This window comes from Nerophis ophidion, linkage group LG08 (assembly GCF_033978795.1).
Source record: "Nerophis ophidion isolate RoL-2023_Sa linkage group LG08, RoL_Noph_v1.0, whole genome shotgun sequence".
Classification (NCBI taxonomy): domain Eukaryota; kingdom Metazoa; phylum Chordata; class Actinopteri; order Syngnathiformes; family Syngnathidae; genus Nerophis; species Nerophis ophidion.
This window is the reverse complement of record NC_084618.1, coordinates 52,473,283-52,500,385: the sequence shown is the minus strand read 5'-3', so window position 1 is coordinate 52,500,385 and position 27,103 is coordinate 52,473,283. Positions and strand designations below refer to the sequence as shown.

General features: G+C 38.1%; 1 protein-coding gene across 3 annotated transcripts in view; it reads left to right on the top strand.

Moving 5' to 3' along the window:
- pemt (phosphatidylethanolamine N-methyltransferase) overlaps nucleotides 1-25,001 on the top strand; it is a 93,618-nt gene extending 68,617 nt beyond the window's left edge. For 2 of the 3 annotated variants that reach the window (XM_061908877.1, XM_061908878.1), the window contains 2 exons: nucleotides 16,308-16,382; nucleotides 24,654-25,001. In XM_061908877.1, the coding sequence (XP_061764861.1) occupies nucleotides 16,308-16,382; nucleotides 24,654-24,702 (124 nt within the window). In that variant the 3' untranslated portion in view covers nucleotides 24,703-25,001. The remainder of the gene's footprint in view (nucleotides 1-16,307; nucleotides 16,383-24,653) is intronic. The other variant, XM_061908880.1, reaches the window with a different exon arrangement.
- The last annotated feature ends 2,102 nt before the right edge of the window (nucleotides 25,002-27,103 follow it).

Genomic DNA, 27,103 nt, shown 5'->3' with positions numbered 1-27,103 from the left:
TTTTCGTAGAGTGTACAGTATTTTAGGTCCTCTAACAAGCACTATATGTAATATATGAAATCCATTCTTTTAATCTATCAAAAACAGCAGAAAACTATAAAGTTTGGTGGTCAGTGTGTATGAATCAGTGTTGGGTTGGTTACTGAAAACCAGTAACTAGTTACAGTTACTAGTTACTTTATTTCAAAAGTAACTCCGTTACTAACTCAGTTACTTACACCAAAAAGTAATGCGCTACTGTGAAAAGTAACTATTTAGTTACTTTTTTTTCTTTTTTTCTTTTTATTTCAGGCTCCCATTAATGCCCTTTTAGCCTTCATTTCAGTACTGTTATTGCACTGGAGAATAATACAATCTGTTGATCAACTTGACATGCATTTGTATCACTGAACTCTGCTAAGCAACGTGGTCTACATACAACACACAAAGACAAAGATGTGTTTCAAAGGGCCAATTTATTTCAGGCCAGAACATATTGACAAAACTATTTTAAATAGCTGCAACATAACAACATGTCACAACATAGCTGTAAACCTGGCTTCATCCAAGGAAGGCACACATGACATGATTATATGTCATGTCACTATATACAGCACACATACTGCTATACACACGCCTGGTTAGGCGTGTGTTTCTCTTAAGGAATTGTGAAATAAAACCATGTATTCAGTGAAGCCCAGAAGACCCTACGCATTTCCCCAGTTTTAGTTTAGAGAAAAGGAAAGATTGGCCTGGCCCACTACGATCCCTCTTTATGTTTGTGAACTTTATAGTCTATACATTTAGAGTGATGTGATAATCCAACACTCTAAAAGTCTAGAATGAAAGAGTATGTAAGATAATTGACAGAGTGTGTACCTTCAGTGATGAATGATGAGGTGAGTGATTTATTTAGCTTGCTTTCCATGTTTATGTACTCACTGTCCACTGTGTCCAGCTTGCCTGAAATCGGGTGGCTCCACTGTAGAAATAGCCTGCATGTCTTCTAGCACAGTGGTTCTCAACCTTTTTTCAGTGATGTACCCCCTGTGAACATTTTTTTAATTCAAGTACCCCCTAATCAGAGCAAAACATTTTTGGATGAAAAAAAGAGATAAAAAAGTAAAATAAAGCACTATGTCATCAGTTTCTGGTTTATTAAATTGTATAACTGTGCAAAATATTGCACATTTGTAGTGGTCTTTCTTGAACTATTTGGAAAAAAAGATATAAAAATAACTAAAAACTTGTTGAAAAATAAACAAGTGATTAAATTATAAATAAAGATTTCTACACATAGAAGTAATCTTCAACTTAAAGTGCCCTCTTTGGGGATTGTAAAATGTTCTTTTCTTTGTGCTCGACCAAAGAAGTGAGAATACCTCCATGTTAAGAAACTCGGCTTCGGCCCCACCATGATGTCTTGTTAGTAAACACAGACACCCCCCCCCCCCCCCCCACACACACACACACACACGAACACAGCGCGCGGCACAAATCTTCCTTGTGACACAGGAACATTCAGAAGGACGACACCGCAGCAATAAAACACACTCAGATCTTCTCAGTTTCTAGCCGATACTATATAAAAAATAACGTGAAATAACGCAGGAACGCATCATGTAGTAACCGTAACTGAGTTACTGAATATAAAACAGAACACGTTAGACTACTTGTTACCGCCGAGAATAACGGCGTTACAGTAAATGATAAATGGGTTGTACTTGTATAGCGCTTTTCTACCTTCAAGGTACTCAAAGCGCTTTTGACACTACTTCCACATTTACCCATTCACACACACATTCACACACTGATGGAGGGAGCTGCCATGCAAGGCGCTAACCAGCACCCATCAGGAGCAAGGATGAAGTGTCTTGCTCAAGGACACAACGGACGTGACGAGGTTGGTACTAGGTGGGGATTGAACCAGGGACCCTCGGGTTGCGCACGGCCACTATTCCACTGCGCCACGCCGTCCCAAAGTAACGCAATACTTTGTAACGCGTTAGTCCCAACACTAGTATTAATGTACTAATAGACCCACAATCTACTATTTGTATTGATATGACCACAAGAGCAACACAATTGACGGTCCAAATAAACATGACTTATTGTTGTATGTCATATATGAACTTAGTATAAATATAATACCTATATCAAAATACCAAAAATGTACTTTTTTCAAAACTGGATTTTAGACCATAGTGATGCCCCTCACAATTGTGACAAAACTAATTATTTTGATAGAATGTGTCTGAGGGCATCTTCTATTAAGAACGGAGGTAGGTGGGATTGGAAGCGTGAAAAGAGGCGGGGCTTAACCACCTAACTGCTAACGTTACTGCTTACTATCCTTACAACTTACTATCCTTTCAACACGGGCAAAACCTCTAAACCCCTAAATGCATACCTCATAAATGACCCCATGGGTGTCTTTTTTTTTCAAAATCTTTAAAATGAAAAGTTGTCATTAATTCATATTCCAGGTATTTCTCAAAAAAACACGTTTGTGACTTGAAGCCATTTGCAAATGTATATTATTTTTTTCATAAATTTTAAGAAATTGAGGTAATAAGTGGTAGGAAATGGATGGATGGCTGCATCATAACCACCACTTATTCCACAAGTGGGGTCAAAAAAGACCACGAGTAGTTCCTATGGAATCTTCTATGAACCCTTAATTCTTTGCAACTCAGACTGTCCTACTTACACATTTGATGTCATCTCTCACATCTGATGCAACTTTGATAGTCAATACTGTCCCACTTACACATCTGATGTCATTGTTCACATCTGATACTACTGGCCATCAAACTGGCAGGAGAGAAACGTGACTAGTTGTTTTTGATGGCCATGCTGGTAGGAGAGTCACGTGACTAGTTGTGTTTAATGGCCACGTTGGCAGGAGAAGCAGTTCAGAGTTTACTACACATTTGACTCACACAAATATTGAAAGACAAAACACAAAACTTGTGGGTTAAACATAGTTAACATGTATGATGCACCTGCCATTATTTTTACATATATAGAGTCCCCCTTAACAATGTAAAACGTGCAGATCTTACAGTATTTGGAATTACCTCATTAGCTTTCCGTTGTCCTACAGTCTTTAGTGGATCAGATATTCCCCCTTCCTGGGTGGTGGGACTTCTGACGTCAGATGTATAAGTGGGACAGTCAGAGTTGCTAAGAATTAAAGGTTCATAAAAGGTTCCATAGGAACTGCTTGGGGTTATTTTTGACCCCACTTGTCTTCGAGGAAGAATGGAGTTTGATAAATTAGCTTCCAGTATCAAATTGGTTAGCACATATTATGGTCCTTCATTAAAGTTGGGGTTTTAATACAAATAAAAACCACATAAGCCATCTATCTGTCTTGCAGCGTGATCAAGACATAAAAAAGACCCGTGCCCCCGCACTTCAGTTACAGTGAGATGTTTTAATGCTCTTATCACCATAACATAAACAAAGTGATTAATCCAATGAGTTTTGCCCTTCAGTTACATTATGAGCCATTGTCATGTGGTCTGCTTGTGGAATGGAAAAAATAGAACACTGACTTTAGAAAAAGGGTCCTATTTGCTCCTAGCAAAGTCTTGTTTCATGTACTTATTCCTGCATCCCTGACCTCTCTCCTCACTGCGCGCATGCAAGGCTATGACGACCTATGTGTTTCCTGATTGTTTTTCCATGGACAACGCAACCCAAGGCTAATACAAAGCTTGCAATTGCTAGGGGTTTTCCCTAATTACATAAGTCTATGAATTTGTATATTTTATTTTGCTGGGGACAATCTATACATCAGTACATAGTTACATCCGTATCATTTTACTTGTACAGATATTATCCTTCAGTTTAAGGTTGTATCTTGTCCATATACAGGAGAGTTTATAAGGTTGGTGCACTCTAGGGGACGGCGTGGCGAAGTTGGTAGAGTGGCTGTGCCAGCAATCTGAGGGTTGTTGGTTCAATCCCCACCTTCTACTATCCTAGTCATGTCCGTTGTGTCCTTGGGCAAGACACTTCACCCTTCCTCCTGATGGGTCCTGGTGAGCGCCTTGCATGGCAGCTCCCGCCATCAGTGTGTGAATGTGTGTGTGAATGGGCGAATGTGGAAACACTGTCAAAGTGCTTTGGGCTCCTTAAAAAGGGGTAGAAAAGTACAAGTACAACCCATTTACCATTTACTCTGTTCTAAACAACACTTGTTATTATATTAGAAATACTGTGATCCAGGGTGAAACTGTTGCTACAATCAAAACTTATTTTACTGGTCAGGCATATTTTAAGTACCATTTCAAAAGACATTTATTAGTCCGGTCAGGATTTAGCTGCCTTTTTTTGTGATTGTTACGGCTAAAAATACCTACATTCGCGGAAGCTTTCTCAAAAAGTTGCATAAACAGTTATGATTTTTGTATGCATGCTTTGTGTCAATACAATTTTATTAACTTATGATTTTATTAATTTGTTATCAATTGTTCAGTTTACCTTGTAACCTAACCTCAAAAAGAACAAGTTTTTAACAAAAAAATTGGAAAACAAATACTGTATTGATGTTGTTTCGTTTTATACCACTCAGTGACTTCAAAACAGAGACTAGATGGCTGTAAAATCATTTAATCAGAGCTTGTTGTCAAATTGCTGTACCGTTTTAATCCATCCATCCAATTTTCTACCGCTTATTCCCTTTCGGGGTCGCAGGGGGCGCTGGCGCCTATAATTATAATATAACTTTACTTCATTCCATTCATTTTTGTACCGAGTGTCCCTTTTCGGAGTCGCGGGGGGTGCTGGAGCCTATCTCAGCTGCATTCGGGCGGAAGGCGGGGTACGCCTTGGACAAGTCGCCACCTGATCACAGTAGTTGTAACTATGGTAATACTAAAAATAATTATGGCTAGAATAAAGAAACTTCCTTATTGTCTGCTATCTGCACTGTCAATAACAAGTCTGAAAAGTGTTTATCTCACTTAAACATTCATTTATGTTCCAACACGTTTACCCCCGCATGTCAAGAGCATTTGTGAATTGTTGGTAAATGAGTTAAGATGATAAATTATTGTCACACTTTAACATATTTTTCATGTAAATGCTGCCTCTTTGCTTGGTCAGCGTTGCAAATGTAGATATGTTCTTAATTACATTACCCTATATAAGTAAAGTTTGAATAAATGTATAAATTAATGTCAACTTGGAAGTAAATGTTTATGTACTACATAACTAAGAAGGCCTAGTACTGTTGACAAGAATCGGAAGTATGTCTAAGCTATGGTGACAATTGTGTCGTTTGTGCAATAAAGTGTTGATATATTGGGACACTTTGTTGTTATTGCTATGTCTACACAATAAACAAAAAGGTTTTAATTAGACAGTTGACGTGAGCATTTAAGCACTGCTCAGAGACACATTCTACCTCAGTATGCGGGGAAGTTGCAAGGGTAGAAATTTTAAGGGGAACTAACTGCGTTCTAACTCATAAATAAAAGTCCGCTTACAGCGAAGCCAATGGGAGATATTCTATTCCGCCAATAAAATCCAATTAAAAAAAACATCCAAAAACCGTCAAAAATTCTCCATTTACTCCATTTACATTTTGTGAATTTTCTTGAATATTATCAAAGTATTAGTGATATTGTTATTATAAGCGCTAATGCAGACGAAATATTTATAGCGGCGCCATGATCACAAGCTTTCGTGTCAATATTGAGATTATTGACTGCTCAGCGGCTTCCTCGTTTCCTTGCTCGTCAAACTATACACTACGTCATAAACCATGCCTCTTACTTGGATTTGACAGACAATTTAGACCCAGCAATTGTGAGAACGACAAGAAAAGACGCTTGGTTCCACTCCCCTTTTCTGCAACAAGGATTATGAGTCATTATTCATCTAAATAGGAATATAACAATATTCTATCAGTCGGCATCCTAATGACAGCAGACATTGCCTAGTAAGTGATGTTTTATTATGTGATGTTTGTTGGTTAAAGTTAAAGTTAAAGTACCAATGATTGTCACACACACACTAGGTGTTGTGAAATTTGTCCTCTGTATTTGACCCATCCCCTTGATCACCCCCTGGGAAGTGAGGGGAGCAGTGGGCAGGATCGGTGCCGCGCCCGGGAATCACTGGCTCTCATGAAGTATATGTTTGTCAATAATCAGTGATGAAGGGAAAAAAGGGAATGCTGTGATGCGTTTTTTAAATGAATGTGCTGCGTATGCTTAAATAAGCAAAATATTAAATATTATAAATATGCCTGTTACTATATTACTTGTATACTTACATCATGTATATAAAACCTTAATGGAGGTGTTTGAATGATTTTTAAGGGCTTTACTGGCAAAATAAAACTGCTCCTACAGGCTCCATTCAGGCCTTTTCCACCAAATGTGTTGGTTCCTGGAACCAGCTGGTTCCTGGATCTATAGCAGTGGTTCTTAACCTGGGTTCGATCGAACCCTAGGGGTTCGGTGAGTCGGCCTCAGGGGTTCGGCAGGCCCTCCGCCGCGAAGGTTGAGACACACCCGACTCATCATGTACCATGAATTGATTAACGTGGACACCGACTTAAAAAAGTTGAAAAACGTATTCTGGTGTTACCATTTAATGGTCAATTGTACGGAAAATGTACTGTTCTGTGCAATCTACTAATAGAAGTTTCAATCAATCAATCAATCGTGTAAATAAAAATGTCTTCTTTTCGGCGTGTTATGGATACGGCAACAGCAGAAGTCACACCGATTTGCAGGTGTGTAATTTTTTGTGAGTTCATGCACTGTTGGTTTTGTTCTTTGAACAAGGTGATGTTCATGAATGGTTCATTTTGTGCACCGGTAAAAAAACTTATTACTTTGTCTTGAATTTGAAAAAATATAAATACATATTTTTCACTAAAGAAGGGTTTGGTGAATGCGCAAATGAAACTGGTGGGGTTCGGTACCTCCAACAAGGTTAAGAACCACTGGTCTATAGGTTCCTGTAGATGTATGTGGTTTGCGTTTCCACCGCATTTCACAGTACAGGGTAGTTTGTACAAAGCAGGCTGATGACGTATGTATGGAAGAGTGGTTTTCTATATTTCTACACTGATACCACATCAATAAACAGACAATATTATGTCACAGTTATTTTACTAAAAAGTAAGTAAATTAAATACAAGACAGTCATATACAAAACAAAATGATTTGTGAAATGAATTGTACGGAATTGTTCATAAAAAGTCAAGCTTTTGTCCGCAATGTCCAACAGTCATTGAGGTCGCCTCTTCGGGTGCGGCTTCATACTTCATACTCCGTAAATACGTTTAAAAGAGTCTTCCCACTTCTCGTAGATGCATGTATTGAAATAAGGTTTGTAAAAATAATAAACAATAAACTGCATATAGTTTAAAAACTCTGGCTGAGTAAAAACACTGCACGAAAGTTTCACTGATCAGCGTTCTTCAGCACAAAGATGCTCCGCAAAGGTTCTTACATGTCGAAAGTTTCTGCTGTTATTCTTTCTCTCTGTTGTTTAGTTTGTTTTGATAGAAATATACAAGAAGTAATAAATGAACAAGTCGCTGTGTATATTCCGATGGTGGTCGTGTTTGGAAGAGAAGTTTTAGGAACGCCCCCAACTGTGTTCAACCAATCAGCGTTCGACAGCACAGCCCACCCCCGAAAAGGTTCCTGGTTGATTGGAAAAGTCCCACCTTGCTAGGAGAAACTCCGAAAGGAACACAAATTACCCGGGTAGTGAGTGAATGTATTTATTTGTGGGCGCTCTGGCGTGGGAAAGGGGTAGGATTAGATAAGCTTTGCTTCCTCCTACTCCTTTTCGGACATGATGTATTGTGTATTGTAAAATGATGAAATTGCCTGATGTATAAGGTTGTAGGTATGTCATGTTCGAAATAAACTAAGAAAAGAAAAGAAAAATTTTTAGCGGAAACACACGGAGAAACTGTATTTATTTAGTGGGTAAGGAAAAAATTGTAAGCAGACTTTTGATCGCATTTATTTAATACTATTTACAATGCATTTAAAAAACATACGTCTGTCGTCATGTCTGTAGGTCTGTAGCCGCGATGCAATGTTTTTAGGTAAAATACTGTACTGTTAGGTCTGCAAGCAAGCGTGTCCTACCCTGAGGTATTGTCCAAAATAAATACAAAATAAAAACGTTTCTAAATAATTATGGGCAGCAAAGCATAAAAATTAAAATACATGGGTGGCTTCTTAAATGTAATACATATTCATACTGAGCTCTTTCAAGCTCCAAAGGGGCTTCTGGACCTGATATTGATATCGGATATCAGTCTGATACCAGCCTATGTGCTGAAAAAAAAACTGTACTCTTCCCCTGATGTGGATTTCGTTGTGGCTTGTGCAGTCCTTAGAGACACTCTTGATTTAGGGGTATATAACTAAACTGATTGATTGATTGATTGATTGATTGATTGCACTAAGATAGATGGATAGCACTTCCTTCAGGAGAGATCCCTCAGTAATATAAAAAAAAAATAGAAATATGTATATATATACTTTGTGTATATATGCATACATATATATACTTTGTGTATATAAACATATATATACTATATATGTATATACAAAAAGATGAAGTATGTGCACAATTTATGCATTTTGCCAAGGACCAATTGCATTGACTCATTTAACAATCTGAAATTCTGATTAATGGTACAGCATGATTGAGTCGTTAGAACCATGTTTTGTCCTCCATGTGTCACCATCACTGTCTCGTCTGGCTAACTAGGTCAGTTCTATAAGTTTCATCAGCAATTCAGCTAATTGCCCGACTGTATGAAGTGTAATTCTGTTTGTTTGTATCGTTTTGTCATGCATAGTGCCGTATTAGTTGATATGGCTTAAGATGTTTATCTAATTTGTTGAGGTTTACGCAACAGCCTTTACAATGTGCATTAATCCACATCACGGTCTAATGGATGGGTTTTCCTGCATATGCAGCTGCTACACAAGTAGGCTCAATGGTGTTTACCTTTATTATACGTACGACGTCTCAGTGGGGCTTTTATGTGGGAATTTTCTATTCATCACTGATAAATGTGTCAGTGGGCCACCTTCTGAACCAGGAATATGTAGGTCACTGTATTGTATTGCATTTTGCTTTGGTCTCCAGACCACATGGTTAGACATGTCGTACATTGATTGAATTAATTCATGACAGCTGCTAATGCTAATCCAAGCAAATAATGACCACCACAATGTTCTTGTGTTGCCTATTTCTGATTTGTAATTTATTTCCACAGGTATTACCATGTGTGACAGTAAATGGACTACAAGTAAAAGTATGATTATTGTAATTTTTTAAATTATTATTATTATTTATGAATACAAATGCAGCTGGGAAAGGCTCCAGCACCCAGGCGACACAAAGGGACAAGCGGTAGAAAAAAAGAATATATATATATATATATATATATATATATATATAAGAGGATCTTTCTGTGTGGAGTTTGCATGTTCTCCCCGTGAATGCGTGGGTTCCCTCTGGGTACTCCGGCTTCCTCCCACTTCCAAAGACATGCACCTGGGGATAGGTTGATTGGCAACACTAAATTGGCCCTAGTGCGTGAATGTGAGTGTGAATGTTCTCTGTCAATCTGTGTTGGCCCTGCGATGAGGTGGCGACTTGTCCAGGGTGTACCCCGCCTTCCGCCCGATTGTAGCTGAGATAGCCGCCAGCGCCCCCGAAAGGGAATAAGCGGTAGAAAATGGATGGATGGATGGGTGATAAAGTCCTTTATTTTCCGTAATGCAACTAAAATCATGAAATGCCATACATTCTGGATTCATTACACATCAACTGAAATATTGCAAGCCTTTTATTATTTTAATATTGCTGATTATGGCATACAGCTTAACAAAACTCAAAAATACTATCTCAAACATTTGAAAATGTCAATTAATGCACTCAGTACTTTGTTGGGAATCCTTTTGCATGGATTACTGCATCAATGCGGCGTGGCATGGAGGCAATCGGCCTGTGGCATTGCTGAGGTGTTATGGATGCCCAGGATGCTTCAATAGTGGCCTTCAGCTCATTTGCATTATTGGGTCTGGTGTCTTTCAGCTCCTTCTTCACAATACCCCACAAATTCTCTATGGGGTTTAGGTCAGGGGAGTTGGCAGGCCAATCGAGGACAGTAATGCCATGGTCAGTACACCAGTTACTGCTGGTTGTGGCACTGTGAGCAGGTGCCAGATCATGCTGGAAAATTAAATCATCATCTCCATAGAGCTTTACAACAGATGAAAGGATGTACTCTGGACTTGATGAAACACAGTGGACCAAAACCAGCAGCTGATATTGTCACATGGGGGTCGCATCTTTATGCAGGATTGTTCTCCCGGAATGCAGAACGGACGGCTCCGGACCAAGACGTGTGGTAGGAAATGATTTATTTACAGTGACTCATAAAACTCATATGACAAAAAAAAGCGTATGCGTGCCGGTCACACGTAGAAGCTAAGGCTAACCACTTAGCACAGAAAACTAACAAGACTAACGTGGTCAAAACACTGGCAAAAACTCGAGACTAGGCAGAAAACTAACGTCGATAGGTTGCATGCAGCAAACACAATGAAGGCAGAACGAGTGAGAACAAAGATAGGCTTAAATAGAGTCTCTGATGAGTAACAGGTGTGCGTGCACGGAAGGTGAAAATCAAGTAACCATGGTGACGAAACTAACTCATAAGGTGCACAAACAACAAAGGGAGTCCAAACAAACAGAAATACCACAAAAACATGATCAGGACCACGGATCATGACAGAAATGGCTCCTCAAACCATTGCTGACTGAGGGAACTTCCATTGTCTAGAGTTCAGGAGTGGCTTGTCCATGGGAATACGGCTATTGAAGCTGTATCTGTTGAAAAGCTCTATAGAGATGATGATTTCATTTTCCAGCATGATCTGGCACCTGTCCACAGTGCCAAAACCAGCAGTAACTGGTGTACTGACCACAGCATTACTGTCCTCCATTGGCCCGCCAACTTCCCTGACCTGAACTTCATAGAGAATTTGTGGGTTATTGTGAAGAAGAAGCTGAAGGACACCAGACCCAATAATGCAAATGAGCTAAAGGCCGCTATTGAAGCATCCTGGGCATCCATAACACCTCAGCAATGTCACAGGCCGATTGCCTCCATGCCACGCCGTATTGATGCAGTAATCCATGCAAAAGGATTCCCAACCAAGTACTGAGTACATTAATTGACATTTTCAAATGTTTGATTTTGTTTTGCTGTTATAAATCTTTTTTTGTACTTGGTCTGAGGAAAGATACTAATTTTTTGAGGTAGGATATTTGAGTTTTGTTAATCTGTATGCCATAATCAGCAATATTAAAATAATAAAGGCTTGCAATATTTCAATTGATATGTAATGAATCCAGAATGTATGACATTTTCATGTTTTTAGTTGCATTACACAAAATAATGGACTTTATCATAATATTCAAATTTGCTGAGACAGTCCTGTATATATATGTATATGTTTATATATATATATATATATATATATATATATATATATATATATATATATATATATATATATATATAAACATATACATATATATATGTATGTATGTATGTGTATATATATATATATATATGTATATGAAAATCACATTGTAGGATTTTTTTAATGATTAATTTGTATGTTACTGGGGTTCATAAGTATTTGCACACATGAGAACATCAGTGTTAATTCTTTAGTGCAGAAGCCTGTGTTTGCAATTACAGAGGTCAAATGTTTCCTATAGTTCTTCACCGGGTTTGCACATACAACAACAGGGAATTTGGCTAACTCCTCCACACAAATCTTGTCTGGTTTTGGGGCCGAGCAAGACAAAGTTTCGCAAAAGCGAAGAATTCAAAATTTTGCAGTGACCACTCCGTTAAAGGTTTGTTTAATATACTTTTAACGTTTAGTGTTTACTTTTTAAGTATTATCTTGATATTATTTGTATTTATTAAGTCAATTGTTCTGTAAAGCACCCAGTAGGTGAGTCTAAATAAAATAAATCAAGTGTGAGCAAAACCTAAAAGAGTTCAGCTTTAGCAATCATAAATGAATCTTTCAGCACATACACAATGTTGACATCTATAGTTATGATTTGATTAAGACGGGGAAAAACATGTATACCCGTAAACGGTACGTGCAGCAACAAATATGGCTGAAGATGCAAAGTTAAATCATAAAATACAGCCTTACCCGAGAAAAAATGATGCGTATTCACCCAGGAGGGTCTTGATACCAACATCATTGATCCAGCAACACACAAAGAAGTTGTAGACCTCCATACTTTTCCAAATTTTCATCTGTTTTGTCGTGTATAGTTCAAAATGTTTTGGAACTGCACCGACAAATAATCTTTGATATCATTCAACAATTTGTATTTGTATTTTTATTTGGATAATGTATAGGGTTCAAATTCTATTGCATAGTGAGATTTTTTTGCTCATATCCGCTTTTTGCAGAAAAATCGAGGCCCCTTGTGTACTCAGATATTGTGCACGCTGCTTGCTGCACAACAGCCTTCTTAGCTTGGTTGACCACCACTGGTTTCCATTTCCGGGAAGAAATCACTTGTCGGAATATAAGCAATAGGTCTGGGCTACATCGCTTAAAAATGAAATCCCTGACTTTTTCACAAAAAAATGCCATTTACGATTTATTTCCCCTACTTTTTAAAGAAACCATTGAATCCAAATGATAAAAGAAAATTCACAACAAGTATTTATTTTATTGAATCAAAAACTAGTAGTTTTACACTTCACCTTACTCTTGGCAAAATCCTAATTTGTATAATGTTGTTGTTTTTTTAGACCAGATATAAATTGTAATTTAATTTAGATAATTTTCGAATAATTAATTCAGTAGCACAATTCTGCTTGAATAGACTAATTTTGTTAAAAAAAATAAAAATGTAGCTTTGCACATTTTGCATGCCAATAAATGATCTCCAACATTGAGATTATTAAAGCGCAAACGTCAGTCTTGAATAACAAATGTCGTATTAAACATTGTATCCAAATAAATAATGAAGTAAAACATTGACTATAGTTTGTTTTTAGTAAATGGATAAGTAAACTCAGCCTTTTTCCTTCACACAACATGGTGGTGTGCAGAGCATCTGCTTTAGTGATCGCTCTACACATGGTGCTTCTTTCTCATCATACGTAGTATCCTCATACCAGTGACGTGCGGTGAGGTTCATGGCTGGTGAGCCACTGACTTCATCACAGTCAGATTTATAAACATATGAACCCTATAGAGTATCTTATTCACCATTTGATTGGCAGCAGTTAACGGGTTACGTTTAAAAGCTCGTACCAGCATTCTTCCCTGCCGGGCACTCAGCATCAAGGGTTGGAATTGGGGGTTGAATCACCAAAAAATATTCCCTGCCGCTACTGCTCAATGCTCCCCTCACCTCCCAGGGGGTGAACAAGGGGATGGGTCAAATGCAGAGGACAAATTTCACCACACCTAGTGTGTGTGACAATCATTGGTACTTTAACTTAATGTAGCAGGTACTTTAGCTAGTATAGTAGAAGTTCTCAATATTTGGGCTAATCAGAAGTCAAGATTACGACTCGGAGAGAGTAGGACAGACACAATTAAATACTTTAGATGATACTGGTGTTATTTAAACATATACAGTGCAACAACTAGTGGACAAACATTAATAGGAATGGCCATTCAAAACAAAAGAAAGAAACAGAAAGGAATCTCAACAAACAATGTTGGTTTAGTTCAGATAATTCATAATAAGTAATATCAAAAGTTTTTCAAGTTTATAGGAGCCATATGAGACTGATCACAGTCCATATGTGCATTCGCAGTTCATACAGCCACACGGGTTGGCGTTGTGGATATGGCAGTTTGTACAGAAAGTTTAGTTTATGGGCAGGTTGTACTGTAGCATAAAAAATGCAGATGGCCTTAAAACGCCACAATACTCAGTCACCGTATTTAAGTACCCAAAATAAAAAATAAATATAAAATAAATCGGATCAGAAACATTGGAGGAAACAGGATTAAAACCCGATGCTAACCGCCCATAGAAAATACATGGGTACGGCTAGTAGCTACGATTAGCAAACAAATTCACTTGCCAACATCGACACACTCTTTCGTCGCAGCTCGGCCCTGATGGTCGGCACCTATAAGTTTACAATAAGTTGTAAAATGTTGGACGGTTGTTTTTACCATATGCAGGCAAACGACAACTTTAAAACATACCGTCTTCAGATGTCCCCAGGCCTCGCCGAGTAATGCAAGAATGATCTCTGGGATCAGTAGCGCCCTCTACCACCAGGAGGCCAGAGAACAGGTGCCTCACATACTGTATTCTGTCTTCGGAGCCGTTTTATGATTGCCCAGCACAAGAAATACGTTACACACATCCATCCATCCATCCAGTTTCTACCGCTGATTCCCTTTCGGGGGCGCTGGCGCCTATCTCAGCTACAATCGGGCGGAAGGCGTGGTACACCCTGGGCAAGTCGCTACCTCATCGCAGGGCCAACACAGATAGACAGACAACATTCACACTCACATTCACACACTAGGGCCAATCAACCTATCCCCAGGTGCATGTCTTTGGAAGTGGGAGGAAGCCGGAGTACCCGGAGGGAACCCACGCATTCACGGGGAGAACATGCAAACTCCACACAGAAAGATCCCGAGCCTGGATTTGAACCCAGGACTGCAGGACCTTCGTATTGTGAGGCAGACGCACTAACCCCTCTGCCACCGTGAAGCCCATACAGTTGTTGACAAAATACACTGTACATTATATACCCCAGCTAACTAAACTATGGAAATGTATAATATAATTTATATAGCAATACGGTCTCACTGCACAGCAGGCCAGCAGTTAGCCGAGTCATTGCCATGGTGACGGGGAGGCTCAGCTGGCTGTAACTCACCGCAAGTCTCTACTCAGTATTTGAACGGGAAAATTCAGCGATTTTGAATAAAAATAATCTAAAACTGGTGAAGTTAAATGGAAAATAACTTCATAGTATAATCACTGGATACATATAACAATTAAAAAAAATATATATATTTTTACATTTTTGGGGGGTTTAATTATTTTTTCTTTTTATATTTTCTTTTTACATTTTTTTTGCTTTTTACGTTTTTTTTTTCTACCCTGACTGCACGTCACTGCCTCATACATACACTGCGTCTTTTTCATCATACATGGTATCATCATACATACCTGGTGGAAATAATTCCACCATAGTAAAGTGATTTTTAGCCTGTAGTTTTGTGTTGTTGTGGTTTGCTCACTTCATAAAGAGTTGTACTTTCTGCACCCGGCTGGAGGCTTCGGTTTCAGATGCTGGACCAAGTTTGTTGTGCTGATGCCTTTTTGAAACAAACCTTGCAACGTGCAGTCATTTGTTTGATGCTAGTTGCCGCAAAACCAAAGTACTGACAACAATTTTATTTTCTTTGGAACAAACGTCTCGCTCTTGTTAGCGTTAGCATTAGCCGTGTTTGTCTATGTGTGCCGCTAAGGAAGTAAGGAGACAGCACATCCTACAGAAGCTCCTGAGGGGCAAAAACCATGCCAGAGCAAGAGGAGAAAAAAATAGATTTAAATATTTGAAATCCTCTCCAACAAAAAACTTGAATATATCGATAAATCTCCCAGGCCTAAGACATAATCTTTTTAGAAATGTTTTATTTTATCTACTTCAGTTTCTTGAGATTAAACATTCTCAGTTCTATATTCCATTGGCAAAGTACTGGCTCGGGACTCTAAATCGGATCGGATCTGAGTCAACAATCTGATTGGGATCGGAAGCCAAAAATGTCGATCGCTACATTCGTAAAAAAAAAACTGCATGTTGACGCGGGCCAAGATGTCGAGGGGAAAAAAATGCAAATATGGCCCTACTTTTTTTCACCTGCTCAGCGGCCTTGTGGTTAGAGTGTCTGCCCTGAGATCGGTAGGTTGTGAGTTCAAATCCCGGCCTAATGGAACTCATTACCTCCCTGCTTGGCAGTCAGCATCAAGGGTTGGAATTGGGGGGAAAAATCACCAAAATGATTCCCGAGCACAACCACTGCTGCTGCTCACTGCTCCTCTCACCTCCCAGGGGGTGGAACAAGGGGATGGGTCAAATGCAGGGTAATTTCACCACACCTCATGTGTGTGTGTGTGTGTGTGTGTGCGTGCGTGCGCGTACGTGCGTGTTTGTGTGACTATCAGTGGTACTTTAACTTTACTTATAACTTAATGTACTTGTCTGGCTTGTTTTTCCCCACCAGAGGTGCAAGTCCTGTGGGTCTTCTCCTGACTGCAATTGTAGCGCTGGTCTACAAGATTGCAATCGGATTTGAGGGGTAAGTTGTATACGATAATGCTATCTTTTTTGCCTTGTGGTGATTACGTTTTACACACACAGTTCCATTTTTAGTTGTTCATATTGACCCTTCATTTAAACTGCCACGTCATTTGATGTCATTTAGGGTGGCCTCATTTAGACAGGAAATGACTTGCCCAATCACGTTGTCGGGGGGGGGGGGGGGGGGGTGTATAATATAGCCAGGAATAGTCACGGATGCATGGGATTGTGGGTATTTGTTCTGTTCCGTTTATGTTGTGTTACTGTGAGGATGTTCTCCCGAAATGTGTTTGTCAATTCTTGTTTGGTGTGGGATCACAGTGTGGCGCATATTAGTAAGAGTGTCAAAGTTGTTTATATCGCAACCTTCAGTGTAACCTGCATGGCTGTTGAACAACTATGCCTTGCAGTCGAGTATGTGTATCTGCGGAAGCCACATACGACATGTTACTGGGCTGGCAAGCCGTTTGTACATGTTGTAGAAGGTGTCAAAAGCAATGGCTTCATATCTCGCCCTTAGTTTTGATATATGGGTGACCATCAGCAGATAATCGCGAGAAAAGTTGCTTTAAGAATTCGGGATACTCCCGAAAAACTTGGCAGGGTTGACAAGGGTAATGCGGTCAAGCGGCATTCATATAAAAAGTCGCGGGCCGCACTAACATTAAATGTTCTTATCAAGGTGCGGGCCACGTGTCTAACACCCCTGGTATACACATAGCACAGTGCAAAACAAAACTTTGTACGCTGTATTATTTCATTTTAAATTTCAAGAGTTTTGTGGCTCCCATTGTCTTCTTTATTTTGTGAAACGGGTCAAAGTGGCTCTTTGAGTGGTAAAGGTTGCCGACCCCTGTTATATATATATATATTTTTTTTGCTATCAAAAAATATTTTGTCATTTTTGTTATTGTTTACAAACTCAGTTATTAGGACCCTGGACACAGGAGGGCTTTAAGGGAGAAGGCCATAGGATTTAAATCTTAGTCAATAGTAGTACATAGTTTAAATATTTAATAGATAGTGGTACACCGCCATGGTGTGTTTTTGTTAGATTGTAATTGGGATAAAAAAATATGAATCTTTCTGTGACGGAGTGACTATGTCTGTCACCAACTGCAGGTGACACACATACTGTACATTTATCACACCGCACCACATACAGGTATATGCACACACATTCAGTCCGATGACCGCGCACTGTTCATTTAACCTGACATAGCATTGAGGGTGCACACTTGATGCCTCTGTCTTCATTATCCATAATTCACATTTCTGGTGAAACGTAAAAGTATTTTTGCGTGGTTGCCGCAGTCAAACTGAGCTGACGTCATCGCTCGCATTTCAGTGACGCCAGCATAACTGACAACTATTTTTTTTCGCCTGCAATATATTATTCTACTGGATGACATTTTTTGTCACCATACATTTCAAATTTGTTTTCCTCTATTTTTATTAATGTTAATACTTTTTGAAGGACGCAGATTATTAGTGTATTTAGTTTATTTTAAGATGAATTGGTGATTTTGTGTTGTTTTTATTAGGGCTGTCAACGTTGACACATATCAGTGGTGTGCTGTCAGGGCCAGCGAAGCCTTCTCTGCTGGCCTAACATAACCAGAAATCATGATCATAATTAAAAATAAAATAATTGGTTCCATTTACTTTCCCTAAATATCTAAAAGTATTCATATCCTCTTCATGTTGTGTTACATTTTGGTATTTTGATACTTTTGGGTACTTTTTGGTACTTTTCTTAATAAAGGGGAACACAAAAAATTCAATTTTTGGCTTTATATAAAAAAAAAAAACTATGGGTACATTAAACATATGTTTCTTATTGCAATTTTGTCCTTAAATAATATAGTGACACTGACAACTATTTTTTCTGTCTGCAATATATTATTTTACAGGATGACATTTTTTGTCACTATACATTTCAAATTTTGTTTTGCTCTATTTTTATTAATGTTAATACATTTTGAAGTAAGCAGATTGTGAGTGACTTTAGTTTATTTTATGCTCAATTGGTGATTTTGTGTTGTTTTTATTAGGGTTGTCAACGCTAACACATATGACTAAAAAAATGAATGAAGATTAATCACATTCGGGTTAATGCTTAATCATGAAGGCGCGCGCATTGTTAGACAGTCTGTGATCGCAATGTGAGGCAGCCTATTTCGCTTCAAAACAAAATTTTTGATAAAACTGAGGTAACTTGTTGGTATTGCAGCGACAAACGTTTTTATATAGAGCGCACATCAAGTTTAAGGGTTGGAATTCGGGGTTAAATCACCCAAAATTTGACCCATCCCCTTGATCACCCCCTGGGAAGTGAGGGGCATAGTGAGCAGGAGCGGCATAGCTCGTTTGGTAGAGTGACCGTGCCATCAACTTGAGGGTTCCAGGTTCGATCCCCACTTCCGCCATCCTAGTCACTGCCGTTGTATTTATGTTAGCTGTATGTACATATTGCCCCAATATGCCTCATTCAATTTCCTTTACTTATGTCCTCTGTGTAATTTAAATTACATTTGCATGTCTCATGACACATTATCTGTATGTAATATTGGCTGCATTTCTTATAGTTGTTTGTGTGCCATGTTGTTCCAGACCACAGCAAATGTTACCTAGCTTGCCAAAGACTAATAAATCCATTAGAAGAAGACAGCCTGCTGTTTCCTTTAACTTGGACACACACATCTGTACATTTGGCCATTCTAAGCCAGTCATTACCAGGAGCTATCTCACCTTCTGAGAAGCCTCCATTTTACTAATGTTTTCCAATGTTATAAAAAAATATGTAGAATAAATATTACATTTTAAAATTGCGTTCAACAAAGATTTGTGTCAGCCTGCGACACATAGACATTTTGATAGTAGGCTAATATAGCTACTATAGACGCTTACTTCAAGTTTAACACTTACTCCGCCTCTCCAGACAGATTTGTTTTTTTGTATTTTTGGTCCAGTATGACTCTTTCAACATTTTGGGTTGCCGACTCCTGAGTTAAACTAAATATGAGTGAATGCTGATTTAATGCATTATGTTAAGTTGTTTATGTGTGTGCTGCATTTCCTGTTATTTGTACATCTGTACCTTGTTTTCTACATTATTGTAAAGACTTTCACAATTAGCACTTAATTCTTACTATACTTACTGTCACCATTTTTGAGCAAGTCATTGACTTACAATTCCGTAAAAAAAAAATGTTAAACATTCCTGTATGATATTCTGACCACAAAATTGCATGTGTGTGCAAATATTGGGGTATTTTCTAAAGCACAAGTTATTCATGCAAGCAAATAATTACCTGTGATTTTTCATGATTAATCAAAATTCAAGAGTGTAATTAATGTGGGTAAAAAAATAATCATGTGACAGCCCTCATTTATATGCTTCAGGGTGAGAGTCTAGAATGTAAAAGAAGCCTTTGCCCGGCATTTAAGGGAGCATTGTGGTGAGTGGCTTTTTTGGGCCAGTAAATATTTGTATGGCATTTTAGAAACTTTTACAGCAAAGGGTAATACACATTCAAAACTATACAGTATATGAAGTACTGTTTATTTTTTGTAAATACTTCTTCTAAATACAATTGGTAAAAGGTGGATGCCATGATTGGGTATAAAAGCAGCTTCCATGAAATGCTCAGTCATTCACAAACAAGGATGAGGCGAGGGTCACCACTTTGTGAACAAATCCGTGAGCAAATTGTCAAACAGTTTAAAAACAATATTTCTCAACCAGCTACTGCAAGGAATTTAGGGATTTCACTATCTACGGTCCGTAATATCATCAAAGGGTTCCAAGAATCTGGAGAAATCACACATGACTTTCGATCCCTCAGGCAGTACTGCATCAAAAAGCAACATCAGTGTGTAAAGGATATCACTACATGGGCTCAGGAACACTTCAGAAAACCACTTTCAGAAACTACAGTTTGTTGCTACATATGTAAGAGCAAGTTAGAATTCTAATATGCAAAGCGAAAGCCATTTGTCAACAACACCCAGAAATGCCGCCGGTTTTGCTGTGCCCGAGCTCATCTAAAATGGACTGATGCAAAGTGGAAAAGTGTTCTGTGGTCCGACGAGTCCACATTTCAAATAGTTTTTGGAAACTGTGGACGTCGTGTCCTCTGGACTAAAGAGGAAAAGAACCATCCGGTCTTTTTTAGGCATAATAGTTTTTATGGCCATTGTTTGAGAACGAGTTCACAAACTAGGAATTTTTCTTAGTGCAATTCTGCAATATATAACACAGAATAGGTAATAAAAAGAGCTGTAACTGAGTTATCAGATCTTGTTACATAGAGTTCAAAAGCCAATATCTGTGATGGTATGGGGGCTTAGTGCCCAAGCCATGGGTAACTTACACATCTGTGAAGGCACCATTATTGCTGAAAGGTGCATACAGGTTTTGGAGCAACATATGTTGCCATTCAAGCAACGTCTTTTTCATGAACGCCCCTGCTTATTTCAGCAAGACAATGCCAAGCCACGAGTCACAACAGCGTGGCTTCGTAAAAAAAGTGTGCGGGAACTAGACTGGCCTCCCTGTAGTCCAGATTTGTCTCCCATTGAGAATGTCTGACGCATTATGAAGCCTTTAAACACTACAACGGAGACCCCGGACTGTTGAACAACTTAAGCTGTACATCAAGCAACAATGGGAAAAAATTCCACCTGAAAGGCTCCAAAAATTGGTCTCCTCAGTTCCCAAACCTTTACTGAGTGTTAAAAGGAAAAGCCATGTCACACAGTGGTAAAAATTACCCTGTGCCAACTTTTTCGCAATGTGTTGCTGCCATTAAATAAAATAGGTTTTTCAGTTCGAACATTAAGTATCTTGTCTTTGCAGTCTATTCAATTGAATATAAGTTGAAAAGGATTTGCAAATTATTGTATTCTGTTTTTATTTACAAATTACACAACGTGCCAACTTCACTTTTGTACTTTTGGGTTTCACACTTACACATTTTTTGCCATTTTTATATTTTTCCACTGTTTGAACGCAAGAATAAACGTCTTTAAGTTATTTTCTTCGACTCGCCATTTTTTTCATCCAAATTTTTGGGTTTGAAGAAGAACCCTTTCACACATCTATTGATCTTGTAAATCCAAGGTATTAGGATCAGTATGTAACCAATTGGTATCGGATCGATGTATATGGCCTAGTAACCCAACAAAAGACGAATATATTACATTCTAACAGCAGTATGTGTAGGAACAACAGAAAGTAACAAGCTTGTAGCAGTAAATTAACAAGAAGATTAATAATAGGTTTGAAGAAATATTATAACCTGAAATGACTTAATATCTTACCGTGTATGTCAGCAACTAAATTAGGGGCCTTTGTGACCCGTTTTGAAATGGTTGTATTATAGATTTTAGGCCATATTGCTCATCCCTAGTTACAAGTTCCAAAAGCTCCTTTTGGCTGTTGACGTGTACACTAGGGCTGCAAAATTAATGGACATCCAATTGACATCGAGGGTTTAATTAATGTGACTATGTGATCTCAAGAGGTGGATTGATGTTTGACAGTCAGAATTATTGAGCTTCGGAATTCTCCCTTGCTTCAAACAGGGAGAAAGACATCCCACTCTGTGCATCACTCTCAGCAAATGAATGCTTTTATTTAACAGTAGAATTAACTGAACGCAGTTAGCACTCATTTTAGTCATCCAGTGTTTTTGTTTCTTTGGGAGAAGACTAGAGCAGGGCGCCAACTTTACAGACACACAGGAAGCTTGTATAGACACACCTGCCTACTCACGACTCGCTGCAAAGGAGTAGAACAGTAAGATTACAAAGCAAAATTTCCCGTTGTTGGAATATTTCAGCTTTGAATACACGCATCAACACGGACGAACGAGCAAAAATGCTGTGATCACGTGATGCAACTGACAAAAAGACAATGTCCGACCTCGCTTTTACAACTAGAAAAAAAATAACTTCAAGATGTTATTTAATACTAATTTAAGTGGAATTTTGGCTCAAAGAAATGAGTCCATTTTATTTTTTGTTTGTATATTTATTTAGGATAACAACATTATTTTTACCTTCCCATTACAGTACAATGGTAAACAATTCTACCGTAATGGGAAATAAAACTAAAAGTAATTTTAAAAGGTTAGATGCATTATTATGTATTATGTTTACATTACATTATAAACATTCTATAGTTTAATCTATCATTTATTCAGTTTAAGAGCACGATGTCAACAAAAGCTCTGATTCTGTCTGCATGGAGCCACTATTTTCAAAAGTGTATAAAAATCGCAATTGCAATTTTGGAAAGAAAAATGGTGAATCGTTTTTTCTCAAAATCATACAGCATAGTATACGCACAGTGAGTAAGCGCATAGTTGGCCTAAAAAAAATTATATTTAAAAGTTGACTCTTAAAAAAAAAGGTTTTTTTTGTATCTATTTTTGAACATTATGAATAATTTTAAACTTGAATAAATAAGTATTGCGATTTGGATTGGGATTTGTTTTTTTTTGTTTTTTTCTTTTTGTCCTGTCCATCTTCTCAGGCAAATCATATAGTTGATGTAGATGCCCATATCGGCTGTTCAGATTTCCTTTACAAAAGAGAAGTGTAGGATACTTCTCTTGTTGCCTTATTTGAATTTGACTTTATTAAATGTATTTATATTATCATTTGGTGCAGCCGGGCCGGAGCAGGAGGGGATGGAAAGAGAAAAAAAGGAAGACAGAGGGGGAAATTGTGGGGATAAGAGGGGTATTAGACAGAGAGACAAAAACAACAGAAAATACAACAATAACAACAACAACAATAGAACAACACCAGCACATACAATATATACAAATATGATCGTAAAAGTGATAGCAAATAAGCAGTTAGTGAAATAAATAATATAGTAATGACAATGAGCATTTTTACACTAAAACTGGAGCAATACAAATACCAATAGTAAAAGCGCTATTGATCATGAACAAAACCAATAGTTTACCTATATTATCAACAATCCAGTTGTTCAAATGCAACAATACGTATACATAATGATAGCTAGAAAGATAATGAAAAAATAAATAAATAAATGAAATAAAAAATTTTAAAAAAAGGAGGAATACCGAAAGATGAAAGGGAAGAGAGAGAGGCAACCTATATTAATCTTGTAGATTGTTATAGTAACAATGGGTTAAGCTCTGTCAATATGCCTTGAGTTACCCAGTTTACCCTAGGGCTACAACGTTGATATATGTTTGATGAAACATGATTATGTGCATGAGTGTATGTATGTATATGTACTTGTATGTGAACAGAATGTGTATATGAATGTTTGTACAGTGAATGTATATGTACAGTATATGTATGTTTGTTTGTACAGTGAATGTATATGTACAGTATGTGTATGTTTGTACCGTGAATGTGCGCATGGATGGACGGATTTGGAGTATGTAGGTATGTAATGTATTTGTGTATGTATGTGGGAGCGTAGGTACCAATGTATGGACGTTTGTATGTATGAATAACAGTGTGTGTGTGTGTGTGTTTTTTTGTTTGTTTTTAACACCCCTACTTCCGATGCTCTTAAAACAGTTCTTACACTCTATTCTAAAACCTACAGCATGTAGTTTTAACATAAAGAATAAAATAGGTACTCAATGGTACTTTTGAATACGCAAACAACTGAGACTGCGTAAGTTAGTTCTTATATAAGTAGTGAGAGAACACTTATTATGTTGGAGGTATTTTCTTTATCACATTTTGACCCATTCAGCACTTGTAGACATGTCTGCAGCATGTAAGCGCATTCATTCTAACTTCAGTGTAAGTGTGTAGTAAATCGAATCTGTTGTTTATTAGCGTGGGTCTGCATCCTAACAATACAAAATCCAAAATAACACCCATTACAACGCAGCAAAACAAGCCTTATGCATTTGGTTTAGCTGCATGGACACACAATTACGAAATCCTCTCAGTATACTACCGTATATCTCACTATTGTGCAAATGTACTTAATGTAGTGGTCAGTGAGTGTGATAAAACAGCAGCTAATTCTTACTGTCATCAGCAGGTATTGTATTGCTTATAAGTCCTTAAATCAGAAGCAATATATGTGTGCAGCAGAGGCAATAGCATATTACATATGTCTCCATGTCGTATATATTGTACAAACATACATAAACTCACACGTACTTCATGGTTCATGGACCTGGGTCCTGGTACGGCATGGTACAGTGTTCAGATCTTTGATTTATTGTCCTGTAATATGTTTGTTCTGCTGTATTTGCAGACCTTTCACTGAACACATCTATCAGGAGAGGAGGCGCAAACATGAATAACTGCACCCCATCAGCTTGCAAGAGGATTCGCTGCTGAGCACGAGGAACTCTGAGTGGGAGTTTTTCTTTCCACCTTTCAAATGACATTTCCAGTAGTCAACTTTTAGAATAAAACACCACCCTGTGAATGTTGATACACACTCTTCTATCCAGTAACAGTTTCATACAACAAGTCATCTTTTACATACTTTAGATATGTCACATTATTAAACATAAGAAAAATAAGTTTATTCATGCTACAACCCCAAATAGTGCAAGTTTATAATACAATATAATTTTTTTGATATTAAAAAAAAAGCTACAATCGGGCGGAAGGCGGGGTACACCCTGGACAAGTCGCCACCTCAGCGCCCCCCGCGACCCCGAAAGGGAATAAGCGGTAGAAAATGGATGGATGGATTAAAAAAAAAGCAAAACATAAATGTATCATTTTACAAAGGGCATTGGTGTTTAAATCTTTATCACTTTTCACACCAAAAAATTAAATCTGTTAAATTGATGATTGAAAGCTGTTCCAGAATTGTACAAATACTGGCAAATATGTTAATTTCATATATATAATTATTGAATTAATAATTATTTGTGATGGTATTTATACTATTATCCATGTTTTTTTGTACAGTACTATTAAACCGACTCAAAGATGGTGGTTGCCGCAGGAGAAGGTCATGCACCAAACAATTTCTAACTCTCAGGAACATGATTGATAATAACATGGAACTACACATGATCTTAGTAGACCTTTAAAAGGCCTTTGACACTGTACCTGGGGACTCAGTATGGAGCATAGCAAAAATGGAATTTCACAAAAATAATTTTCTTCAAAAGTTTGTAGACTAAGTCCTGCTGTTGTCAGAACTGCCGCTAGTCACACAGAACACTTCATCATTTTCTCAGGCGTATGTCAGGGATGCATAGTAACACCCCTGCTCGTCCTATTCACCGTAGATTTTGTGATGCACAAAGCCCTGAACAAACTAAGCTTTGGAATTAACTGGCATGACACCCAAATACCTGACCTGGATTTCGAAGATGGCTTGGCAGAAGATGACATGGCAGCTGTGGTGGGCCTCGGGATCAGCCCTGAAAAGTGAAGTCATGTCAGTAGAGGACGAACACCCTCCCAACTTGCAAGAGTTTAATACAACTGCAGAAAATGTACAGAGCTTTAATTACATGGGGAGCATTCTCTCCAATAAATGAAACACAGGATTTGACATTTCCGGCAGGTTGGGAAAAGCTAGAGCTGTCTTTCAAAGACTTAATATGATCCGGACATCCAGATCCATCACATTAAAAAGTAAAATCATAATCATCCCAGTAGCCATATATGCCAGTGAGGCATGGAATATGACAGAGGCACTGTCCCAAAATATCAATGTTGTTCATCAAAGACGCCTCAGGAACGTTTTGATCACATGGTAAGATACAAAAGTACAATCCCAAACAAAGAGGTGCTACAGAGAACTAAACAAAATCCTCTTAGCACCATTGTAAAGAAATATCGACTGACAATGTTAAAGGGACAGGACTCAAACCAGATGGAAGAGAACCATCACAAATGATTTGGAGTCCATGAGAATGAACTGGGAAAAGGCGATGAGTCTTGCTATGGACAGACTGAAATGGAGGTCTGCTGTTGCTTCCCAAAGCTCCGCAAGGAACTAAGTCTTAGGCTAAATCTGAATTCTCCCTTTAACCCCTTTGCCCCTTGGCTTTAGAATCTGGTGCCATGGCACAATGTTGAAATTACGCTTCTACGAATTCGGACATCGCTCAAGTATTTCAACGTTAACCCTCACCGTTTGCTGGCAGTGACGAATAGCAGATTGATCAAATGTTTACTTGAAGATACCATCGTACGAGCAGTTGGGCTGTGCTTGGATTCTTATTTTCTTTCGCCTGTCTACAGCAAGAATAAAACAGATATTTTTATTGTCATTTCTTAGAGCGGATCATTGATGCGTGGCCCCCAATAATGCCGTTACACATTGGTCTCAGACACAATGCAAAGGGTGAATGTAACGTACAGACTTTTAACAAACATGTATCATGTTATATTACTGATAAGGCAAAATACAAGAAACACGGTGTTCAAAAGCAATAACTTACGGTAGCTTCAACCACTTTGCTGACTTGTTGTAACGAGGGGTTAAAATAGACAATTAAAAACATAGTCTATATTGCTGTGCTGTTTAGTTTTTCTACTACTGTGCTTGACCAGTCTAACTCACAGGAAATAAAACACACTGGTCAATCCCATGTTCTTTTGGATGACATATATGTTGAGAAAGAAGGACCACCGAGACAGAACAGTACTTGGCCAAGTTTTACTAAAGCTTTAGGAGACCAGCCCTTACACTGCCACAATAGCAGCAGCATTAAGCGGTTTAAAATCAAA